Source organism: Meriones unguiculatus, chromosome 12 (assembly GCF_030254825.1).
Source record: "Meriones unguiculatus strain TT.TT164.6M chromosome 12, Bangor_MerUng_6.1, whole genome shotgun sequence".
In the NCBI taxonomy this organism is placed as follows: domain Eukaryota; kingdom Metazoa; phylum Chordata; class Mammalia; order Rodentia; family Muridae; genus Meriones; species Meriones unguiculatus.
Genome location: NC_083360.1, coordinates 45,017,558 through 45,029,770, shown reverse-complemented (window position 1 = coordinate 45,029,770; position 12,213 = coordinate 45,017,558). Strand labels below are relative to the sequence as shown.

At 38.8% G+C, this 12,213-nt stretch overlaps 1 protein-coding gene across 1 annotated transcript in view; it reads right to left on the bottom strand.

Moving 5' to 3' along the window:
* Positions 1-637: 637 nt before the first annotated feature.
* Positions 638-12,213, bottom strand: part of Ppp3r1 (protein phosphatase 3 regulatory subunit B, alpha) — a 37,627-nt gene continuing 26,051 nt past the window's right edge. The window contains exons 3-6 of the mRNA XM_021654145.2: positions 6,764-6,940; positions 5,875-5,934; positions 5,239-5,423; positions 638-2,758 (exon numbers count right to left, since the gene is read on the bottom strand). Of these exons, the coding sequence (XP_021509820.1) occupies positions 2,711-2,758; positions 5,239-5,423; positions 5,875-5,934; positions 6,764-6,940 (470 nt within the window). The 3' untranslated portion in view covers positions 638-2,710. The remainder of the gene's footprint in view (positions 2,759-5,238; positions 5,424-5,874; positions 5,935-6,763; positions 6,941-12,213) is intronic.

Below are 12,213 nucleotides of genomic sequence, written 5' to 3'. Positions count from 1 at the left end.
GGATTACAAAAATTTAACACCAAACACCAGTTGGTTTAATGAGACCTTAGGAAACTAAATGAAATGAGAATAGGACTCACTCACTAAATACTTAATGATTAATCAATAAGACCAGGGTGATACTCTGAAAGATTGGATCTATGCAAAACAAGCAAATCACTACTGTGTAAAACCTTTTTTATTCTATAACCAAGACAGACATTATGCTTGGAAAAGGGGATAAATGGTATTGAATTAAGGAAGTGAGACTGGGTAAAGGGAACCGAAGGGTATTTACATTTATAATACGACAGTCAGAAAGTCCCTTTGAGCCTGCACATACACAGGTGAGCAGAGTATTAAAGGCATTCATTACTGGGTAGGGGGATGATGTACAGATGAGACAGAAGCAAACCAAACCCTCAAAGCACTGTAATAGGCCCAGGTCAGGGGAGCAAAGGCAAGGAGTGATCAAGGAGATAAGTGAGTCACAGGGCTTTGTAACATTAGCCTTTTTGTTTGTTCCAGGTAAAACAGCTTATTTAACCTATAGCTTATGGTTCAAAACAACATTTTAATCAAAGTTCTTAAAACCCTAAAAGCATGTACAGGATTATTAACTGTAGTAGTACATCAAAGCTGACAGAATACATTCAAGCAAGTTTGAAAGATTTTATTTTCTTAATCATACAGTATGAAGTTCTCTAAAGATTTCACAACATGACATGTATCATGCAGAAGAAAATTTAAACATTCAACATAAACCATGCCCTCCCCACCTCCCTCACACAGACTAAAAAAGAAAACCCCTCATTCCCCAGTAAGGAAATAGTTTGCACTATTTTTTTTCAACAACGCCAGCCAAGATATGCACAAGCAAGAGATATAGAAAGCATTTGCTAAAATATTTGTAACAAATAATTATGTACAAAAAAATTCACAAAAGACTAGTTCCCTCTTGAAGCAGAGCACATGGCAGTTGACACTGGGACAGATGAAACCACTGGTTGGGATTGCAAGCCACGCACTGATCCAGAGGGAGAAAGGACTTACATGGAGTGGAGATTTTCGTTTTGAGTATTAACATTTCCAAAGTTTGGCAACATCATCTTTTAAAATTATGCAAATTATGTAAACAAGAGGTACATTTTAAATTGATCTACATGCAAAACTCCATGTCATGCAAAGACACCAAGCACCGGGATTTTTCTCTCACAGACAGAGCCCATGATGTGCAGCACTCAGCTGAAGGAACAGCGAAGGAACAGCGATGGCAGGCAGGTGTGCTCAACTTAATATTCTTTCACCTTGATTCAACCTGCCCTTTACCATTTATGATTATAAAACCAATTTTTATAGAAAAACTCTACAGGGAAGACTGTCATATAAAACTACCCCAGAATGTTTTACCTCCAGCCAATAGTACCTTTGCAGAAAAGGGAAGGGATAATGTCAAGTGGTAGAACATGATCTACTTTTATGTCACACAAATTTATTAAGTTGTGATCCATCACTAATTGTGTGGGCAAAACAACAAAAATCCATAATGTGCTATCTTGCCTTCTGGCAAAGAAATTTTAAGCGTATAAATCTGGACAAAATCTGCTCTCCTAGGACATACAGACTAGCAAGAATTTCCCAATTTTAACCACAAATTTTACATAAATAATGTGCTCATTAAAATATCACTAGTTTTTTAGGTTAACTGTACGTCTCTCGAAATGCAGAAGAAAAATCCAGGTTCACACACAGTTTAGTGACAAAGTATTTACCTGCATATATATAAAATGAAGCAAGTATACTCTAAGCTATTACATTATTTCTTTGGGTTTTCTTCACTAAATAATACATTTTAAAAAGTCATGACTGCCTCAGAAAACTTCTGACCTTTATAAAACTACAACTGCTAATTACATTTTTCTCAGGGACACTTAATAAAAATAAGCACGACTACTTAAAAAGTATCAGCCTGAAGCAGCCATAGCATATGCACTTATTCTATGGACATAAGAGCCCACTCTTGGCAACAGCATGGAACTAGACCTCCAACAGAGATGGATTAAATGCTGCTCAGCAATAAGACACAGTCCCTGGAAATATATTCAGAGATATAAATAAAGTCACAGACTCGTTACAAAAATGTAATTAAGGTAAATAATAGGGCATTAACAAATGCTTTATTAATCTCTCAAAGGAGAAAGCACAGAGAAAAGAAAACAGCTGGCCTACTACCTGGCGCAAATTGTACAATCTTCTATCTACATATAAAACTGTGTGAAATAAAAGTAAGGATGTTTTATGTTCTGCTTGGCACTTTTGTACTCTAAGATTTTGTTTGTGAATCAAGTATATTAAATTAAAGCCAACCTACTAAATATATAGAAAGCTACATATATCTATATATAAATATTTACATATGTATATATAGATACTTTCTTGTTATAAAAGATGAAGAAAAATAAATTAAAAGCCAACCCCTTCCCTTTCTCCACCATACTCATATGCTCTTTACATGTTGCTGTCCTTCAAACTTTAAAGTGCTACACTGAGTTATTGAGAGAGTAGGAGTTCAATAACACTTAGTTGGCTTCATGAGGCTCATGTTGGAAAATGTGGCTTCACAGAGAAAAATACTTCCATTTAAATACACAGAGAGCATTGCTGGACGTCTTGAGCAGATCTTCAGAGATGGAGAAGAAAGCAAAAGTGTTGGATGGTATTCTTCAGAGAGTCACACATCTACCACCATCTTTTTGTGGATATCTAGGCCACCTACAACCTGCAAAAGACAGAAACAGGTTTTTAGTATGTAAATCAATCATCTGTCCTGGCTATTTTGTCAACTTGACTCAGGTTAGAGCCATTTCATTGAGAAAATAATCTCCATCAGATTGCCTGTGGTCGAGAGGTAGTGCCTGTGGAGCACTCCTTGATTAATGATGGATGTGGAAGGTCCCAGCCCATTGAGAATGGTGCTGCCTGGGGGCAGGTGGGCACTGGGTGGTTGTGTGCATAAGCCATGGGAAACAAGCCAGTAATCAGTGTTCCTCATGGCTTCTGCCTCAGTCCCTCTCTCCACGTTCTGTTCTTCAGCTCCTGCCCTGATTTCCTTTCATGATGGAGCACAACTAAGCTTTTAGTTGCTTTTGATCATCGTGTTTTATCACAGACAACAGAAACCAAAGTAGGATACCATTTTACCAAAGTGTAATTAAAACTTAAAATCTACATTAGCTGTTTTCTTAGAAGCAGGAGTAAATGGAGGGTGGGGGACTAGAATTGCCAGTTCAATTCTCTTTTCTCTTCCTCCTCCCATAGCACAACACGTCCAGGTGTGTGCACATTTGGGTGTGCATGCCCATGCACAGAGACCAGAACATGCTATGGAAGACAAAGGTTGAACGTACCTGTCTTTCCTGCATCTCTCCCTAACTACTTTCTGAGACAAGGTCTCACATTGAACTGTAAATTCGTTGATTTCTCTGACTTGCTGCCACAAGTCAAGAGCAAGACCACACCCATCAAAAGCTCAAACTTCTAACTATGCAAACTGTATGTGATAGGAGAAAGCCTGAAGTGAGAATACAACTGAGGGGCTTCCTGCTCCTTAGAGGCAACTGCCTCTAAGTATATTAAATTAAAGCCAACCTACTAAATATATAGAAAGCTACATATATCTCTATATAAATATTTACATTTTTAACATATTTAAATATTAAATATTTAACATATTTACATATGTTGCGCCAGGGTCAGAACAGGGAAGTGATTGAATTGTGAGAAGATGGGCCAGACTACAATTCAAGCTGGCAGAAATGGACAGTGTCAACTGGTTTTAAAGGCTTGAAAGATCTAAGTCTGGGGGTAGGTGGGTGGTGAGGTGGCACAGCAAAGTCTGAGTCCCTGAAAAAGCACTGGCTGCTCTTCCAGAGGTCTCAAATTCAATTCCCAGAGCTCACATGGTGGCTCAAGATGGGATCTGATGCCCTTTTCTGGAATGCATAAGTGCATGTAGACAGAGCACTCATACATACATAAATAAAGTTTAAATAACACTTTTGGTTAATGGGAGTGGTACAGGAGACAAGCTCCCATGGAAGCGAAGTGGCACCAAATCCATGGGTCTACTACAGAAAGGTGGCCTGGGGCTCTGCATCACGTTACTTTTCTAGAGCTCCCGGTAACTCTCAAGACTCCACTCCACACACAGCCTTTGTGCCAGAATAGAGGAACTCCACATTCATTAATTGCTTGCAAGTGGAGGGCATAAAATTGCAGTGCACCAAAGTTAACGATGGACAAGGCTCTTTCCCCATTTTTGTGGTCCCTATTAGCTGGTGTTACCAGCTAAAATTCATGAACAAGGGGCTACTTTTCAACTGAAGCACTTTCTTTTTTTTAAACACTAATTTATTATTATTTTCTGTTCATTGGCGTTTTGCCTGCCTATGTGTCTGGGTGTCAGCAGGCCTGGAACTGTAGTTACAAACACGTGTGAACTGCCATCTGGGTGCTGAGAACTGTATCCAGACCTCCTCCAGAAGAGCAGCCAGCATTCTTAACTGCTGAACCACCTCATGTCTCCAGCCCCATCACCAAAGCACTTTCAAACATGTTTAGTTTCCTGTTGTCATCTCTTGCACTACCGGGCAGGCACTGACCCAGGGCCTTAAGCATGGGGTTATTCACGTGTTCTCTAAGACTGTGCTCTCAGCTTAACAGGTTTAGTTTTAAACAAACCTTAAAAAGATGTCCCACTTGAGTAAGTTACTGATCCCACAGGGAGATGGCTATGTTGGTAAAAAGTTTGCCATGCAAGTTAGAAACCATATAAAAAAGCTGGGAGTTGTAGCATCTGTACGTACTACCAACATTGCTGAGACAGACAGGAGACTCCCGGGGCTGGCTGGCCAGTGGACCTCGCTAAGAAGTGAGCTTCAGGCTCAGTGGAGGGAAAACTCAAAAGATGAAGACCCACATAGGAGGCAGACACCGGGTGCTGACCTCTAGCCTCCACATACAAAGCCACTCACGCCCACCCACAGTTGCTGGTACCATCCCTGTAGCACTTCATCAGACTGTTACACTAGTTCTTGAGAAGGGCATCTCTTAATTCTCAGTGGTTAAACTTGAAGGTGGGGCAACTATATAAAACTTAGCAGAATTTCAAGGACAAGTATGCTTTACGAAATTGTTTTGTAAACTGTCCTTAAAATGTTTTAAAACACCGTTACTAGAAGAATCAGCCTTTTCACTTACAGCACAGAATTCCTCAAAGGATATTCTTCCATCTCCATCCTTATCTGCATTTATAATGGTTTTGTCTACAATCTGCTGTAACTGTGTATCTTTCAGATTGTTCCCCACCATCATCTTCAACACCTGGAAGAGTTCCCCATTGGAAATATAGCCATCTTTATCCATGTCATAGATACGGAAAGCAACTAAAAAAAAAAATAAATAAATAAATTAAAAGAAAAGGAAAAATCAATGCAATTATAAGGCAAACGTAAAAATACTTTACATGAAAAGCAGTATTATGAAATATCTAAACTATGACCATGACGATGGTAGTTTTTAAGAAGCAGAAGCTACAACATACACAGTTGGCCTAACATAACTGAACTAGCAGGTTGAGCTATGGAGTGAAGACTACCCAGGCCAAATAACCAGTATACCCTACAGCATGTGATATGCCTAGTCTCAAGAACACCTGCTTTCCCGCTACAGCACTACAAACAGCACGCTGTCCAAATACACTAGCTGCAAACACCAGAAATGATTCTTCTTCTTAAGAATGTAAAACTTCTATTATGACTAAGAAGTAAGTTTTAAAATGTTTTTAGAAGTAAAAAATACAACATGGAGTGATAGTTTAAGAAGGAAAATACTTACACCTCAACTTCTGTTCCTTATCGCCTTTGACGCTGAACTGAGACACTCCTTCAATAAATTCTAAATAAAAGGTGAAAAGGTTTACAAGTCACAACTTTCTAGAGAAAAGCAACATTTAGAAGTCTATTTCTTGTACAAAATATTAAAGATAGTGCTGAGTAATCAATAATGTCAATTTTTAAGCTTCCAAACACAATATTTTATTTATTTGAACTTTTAATTTCATTTGAGTTGTCAAGAGTAACCAATTAAGAATTATGTGTTAATGGCTCATAACACTCAAAAACATGCTTTCAGGATATTTATTTAACCAGTTTTCTTTAGACTATGACAATAAAAGACTAATTATTTTCCCCAAACAATAATAATTTTATATTTCCATTCTAAACTTCTAAATCATGTAAATACACTGTTGGAAAGTTCTTGAAAATTTCTTTACTATCTGGCAAATAATTCATAAACAAAAAACAACATTGACAATTCTAGTTAAATGTCATTTAAAAGGATAAGATCAAAAGTAAAATGATACATCCATCAACCAATTTGAACAAAAGATTCTTCGGAGTCTGGCTGAAATAAAGCAGGCATGGGCTACCAAAACTGACCAGTACAGGTCTCATTCTTTAAAAAGAAACAAAGAAACAAGAAAAATACAGCTTTTAATATTGTTAAGCTGTTATTGACAAAGGAAGTAGTCAATGTTTCTTTTTGTCATAGGTTACACTGTAGATATCTTAACTTATGATGCAAAGAGAAAATCTAGGTAACACAGATTTTCAAATTTTAGCATAATCTTCATTTAATAAGATCACCAAGAATAGAGACAGTTTTTAAAAACCTAGTTTCATGTTGAGTGCTCTAAACTAACTTGAAAAGGACCTTCCGTTACCTTTGAAGTCTACTTCTCCGTTCCCATCTGTGTCGAATATGTCTATTACCCGCTGTACTAAAGGATTCTGTTGTAACTCAGGTAGAGACATGAACTCTTCCACACTCAAAGAACCAGAATTGTCCAAGTCAAGCTTCTTGAATCTCTTTCCCAGCCTTTTAATTTCATCAGCATCAACTAAAAAAAAAAAGCAGAACAAGAAAGTTACAAGATTGTAACTTCCAATTTGATCTAAGAGGCTACAAATTTCTTCTAAGTAAGTATAACAGACACTTTCCCTCAGTTGCATTTCTGTTTGGTCCTGCCAGAGAATATCAATCGCATGCTAGGTAGCCAGCTACCCCAGGGTAACACTGCTTTACCAAGCTACTCATGGAGGCCCATGATACAGGCTGAATCAGTCTCTGCTCTGTACCACGGTATCTTTATTTTCATCTTCATTACGATGAACATTTAAAATATAAAAATACAATAAAGTGGATACTACAAAAATTATCTACGGCACTAAAGTATAGACCACAAAGTCACAGGATAGTCCTGATGCTTATCCTAACTCAAAAGATTCACACACACACACACACACACACACACACACACACACACACACGTCCATAGTTGAGTAAATCACCTAACTCTCCAAGCTTGTTTCTGTTGTAAAGCATAGAACACGTCATATAATTTGGTAAATTATGCCCAAGGCTCTTGCAACAGAGCACACTGCAGAACATGGTGTTTGTTCACAATGGCAGTTGGGAGTTACAACTTACTGCACTTTCCAGAGTATTCAGAATGTCCATTTATATATATCACTCATCTAAGGGAAGACTAGAAACTCTAATTTCAAAAACACAGCATCTGCCCTCATTACCTAGAATATTTAACGTCAGCTTGGGAGGCAAAGCCATGAGCAGTGCTTTGGGGTGGAGAGCAAAAGAGAGAAAAGTGTTTGAAGTCAAGATCAGAGAACACAACTTCAAAAACAAAAAAGAAGATGTTGTTCTCTTAATGCATTGCACAAGGGAGTGTGTTTACCAGCTCCACAGGAGTGGGCATCCAAGCGCTGCCTCCCCCTGCCAGCAGTGGATTAAACAGACATCAAGCAAGATTTCACTTTCTGAAATGCTGGTTCTTATAAATCTACCACCCATGCAGACAGCTCTAAAACAGAGTAAACGCATCCTGTTACCAACATTCAGTTTTTAGCATAGTCACAGGAATTTGTACTTTTCTTTCAAAAAAGAAGGATGTTTTTCTGAAACAATGTCTCACTACTATGTAGCCTTGGCTGGCCTGGAACTTGCTATGCAGACCAGGCTAGGCTTGAGCTCAGAGATCTGCTTGGCTCTACCCGAGCACAGATTATCTTTTGGTTTTCTTGTCTGTTTGTGTAATAGCTAAAAAGCTTACACATATGGTAAACTTAAATGACCTAAAGAATGACACACCTATGCTTAAGATTTCTTAAAAAGAACTGACTAGTTAAAACTTCATTATATACTTTTAATATATTCCAGATATAGTCTAAATTATCTTGGAACTTATTAATTACTTAATTACTACTTAACACCAACCTCTGTACCAGACCTAACACCCTCCTGATTAGGTTTCGGGTATACTGACTCAGCAGACTACTGGCTTCCAACCCACAAGTTAAGGTTGTCAACAAATACCATCTGAGACCTACAGCAAAGGTTTCCCTACTTCACTGTAACACACTTTCCACAGATCCTCATCAATATATTTGGTAAATACATTGATTTAAAACTTTCTTTTGTTTGGCAGCTATCAAGTAAGAGTTTAATGGTGAATGTGTTACTCAGTATAACTCAATTCTCTGCTCCTGAACTAAAATCAGTTATATTTGTATAGGGGTACACTATATTCTTGTCGGAGTCAGAGCTGTGATTTACACTGGGTATATGTAGGAGTGTGTATATGCGTTTTCTGAGACAATACCCCTCGCTGTCCTGGAACACTCTCTGTAGACCAGGCTGGCCCCAAACCCAGAGATCCACCTGCCTCTGCCTCCCAAAAGCTGGGATTAAAGGTGTGGGCCACCACTGATAGGCCCTACACAGAGTGTTTTTGCAATCTAATATGTGACTCAAAGGATTATCTATTTTTAGGAAAAGTCAGTAATCAGCTCCAAGTGCAATAACCCAGTACCTTCCGAAATGAGTTTTCCCTGTGGTCAACAGTCTGCCATGATATTCTAAACAGGTTGTTAGATGACCCTTATCTCCAAGTGTGTCACAGCCTCAGTTTGCCATCTTTCTTTTTCTCCTACCACTCTTCTAGCTTGGCATTCGTTTGTTCCATTTCCTGTGACCTGGCTACTGTTAGTATAGAAATTCTCTGTGCAGCTAATCATAAACATTGAAGAGGCGTATGTTCCTTCCAGTTCTATAGGGTGGAGGTGTCAAGGGGAACATCCTGAGACACTGAATGGCCTCAAATGGAAGCCCAGAGGCAACAAACATCCCTCCTAAATCGTAAAAACCTTCCATGTATGCCAGAAAGACACACTTAAGGGTATTCTTTCAGAGCATTGTGCTGCCTCGTGACATCCCAACTTGTGAGATAAAACTTCAAATATAGCATGAAAGGAACCAAATATCCCTGGTTGGAAGCAAGGAAACTACTGCAGCAGCACAGAAATCTAATACAAACAAACCCCGTCAGCTCACATAAAGGCCACAATGTAAGAAAAGAAGGGGAAAAAAGACTAAAATGGGAACCAAAGTTTCAGGAGAGGAAGAATGTGCTGGACGAAAGCTAATTAGTAGCTGATTTTATGTTTTATAGTTATGATTCTACCTGGAAAGCTACAAGCATTTGGGGAAATGGGGAACAACTGATATCCCTGAATGGTTTATTCATTTATTTTTTTACATACTGCAAGTTTCAATTGTAGGCAATCGAAAAATGAAAAACAGTCTAATAGGAATTGAAAAGCAACGTAAGAAACAAAGACATTACTAGTTTAAAAGGAATTCATGTATTTAACAAACTAGCAAACTTGAGAAGGAAAAGAAATATTAAGAACCAAGGAAGTAAGTCTTAGAGACACTGTTGGAAACGGAAGTGAGTTCTGACACCCAGCTTTGTTCAGCCCTCTATTCTGGCTTCCCCTCATCACTCTCTCCTCCCTAGGGACCCTCAAGAAAAGAAAAGGTTCTCAACCAAAGATTGAGAACTTTGTGGGAGCCTAAGGGGAGGTGAGATCTGATATCACCTCTATTCTCTGAACAAAAACCTTGCCGGAAACGTCCTCAACTGGATCTGCACCCCTTTGAGAACCCTTTCAGGGTTCACTGGCTTTATTAATTAAAAATAAGAAGTGTTCATTTGCAAGAGCATTTTGCTCTCTCCTCAGCAGCCCATGAAACAAGAATAATACTAGCTTAAGTGCACCCCACACTTCACTTTCTGGTCTCCGGCTTGCACTAGACACTCATCAAGACTACACCAACTTCAAGAAGACTGGGTTATGTGTTTTTAGTTTCTTTTTAGTTTATTCTCCTAACACTGCTGATTTCATGTAAATACATTTATCTACTGGTCTATTAGCCTACATCGGTGATTTGAATAATGTCTGTGTCTTTATGTGTGAGACTACAATACAGCTTTGTCTCTCAGTCAACCTGTCCTTATTTTTTTTTCCTCACCCCCTTCTACTGCTTCTAATAACCTGGGTTGTTCAAGCCTATCCTAATCAAAGCACAAACATGTAAATTGATTATCAAACTAACTTTCCACTAAGGAAAGAAATGCGAAGTGATTCTGTATGCCGCAGTAAGGTTACTGCGGCATACAGAAACACTTCAAGGCAGACAAAGTTTGGTTTGGCAGAATGATACACCATAAATGGGCAATCCTGATTTCACTTTTGTTAGAACATGGGCCTGTCCCTATAAGACAGTAGTCACTTGTAGAAGGCCACACCTCCCTGCAGCAGCAACCCCCATTTATGGTCCTAACCAGGACCCAGGACGTAGCTCCTCCAGGCTCTCTAGATTATTCAGACTTCCCCACTGCTTCATCTCAGTTTGTCCTCTGCCCCTTTCTCCTCCCTTCTCCCACTTTCTTCTCTCCCTCTCTCCAAATTTCCTTTCCACTCTTCCTCACTCTATGAAGTTCCTCTCCAGGTCTTAAAGGGAAGCTCTCTTTCCCTTCAGACACCAACATATTCAGATCACTGCTTCTGTCATGGCCTCCTATCTCTTGATATATTATGTCCTTTGAAGGCAATTATCACTGCCCTTCTTTTAGTGCATTTAATGACTTTAAGACCAAGGATGTTAAGTTTAACATCCTGTCTTATCTCTCTCTCCCCTCCTTCCTTACATTCCGTTTAAGTCTGTGTACAATGCCCTGGGAGGTCCGAAGTAAGGGGCTGGAGACCCTGGATCTGGAGTTAAAGACAGTTTTTACATTCCTGGTTTGAATGCTGGGACCTCCAATGTTCCACAAGAAATATGTACTCTTAACTGCTGAGCCAGCTCTCCAGCACAAAGAAAGTGTCATTGGGCACCTTCAGATGAGCTTCAAAACTGAGATATTTTGACTTCCAACTACAACGTGCATGAAAGGAGAGAAAGATTCCCTGAACTGGTCATCTGACCTATAGGCAGACAGGCAGACAGGCAGAAGCATTGGCAGAGACATAGGCAAGCACATATATATATATATATATATATATATCCACGAAATAAGTAAACAAATGGAAAACTAAAATGATTTCTCTGTGCCAACAAAACCTACAAATACTGCAAGTTTGGCCTATTGTCTCTACTCTAGTTACTAATGATATCTGGATGAGCTTGGGGAGAAACAATTCTAAATGATGTTGCTACTGTTATTTGGCTTATTCTGCAGTAACTAAGCATTTATCCAAACTGGTGTGATTATTATAATAATGCAAATTACTAACCACAAGTAACAGTTACAATTTGGACAATAAATACTAATTTTTCTATAACTAGCCTCTCCACTAGAGAATGAATATAGCTATGAAGCAAGCTGGCCAGAAAAAGAAAAACTATTAATTAAAAAAATTATTTCAAGCCAGGCGTGGTGGTACACACCTTTAATCCCAGTACTCAGGGAGGCTGAGGCAGGCAGATCTCTGTGAGTTCAAAGTGAGTCCAGAACAGGCAAAGCTACAGAGAGAAACCCTGTCTTAAAAACACAAACAAACAAACACTCCAAACAGCAATCATGGATGAAAAGCTTTGCTAGCTATATGCCTCACAGAAGTAAATATCTAAAATGAAGAACTCAACAAACAAAATGGCAAATATAGACATCAAACAACCTAACCAACAACTAGGCAAATGAAATGCATAGATACGTTTTAAGATGAAGTAAAACTGGCCAAAAACCATGGGAAAAAAAAAATGTTTAACATTCGTAGTTATGAGGGAACTCCAATGCACCCCGGTCAGACT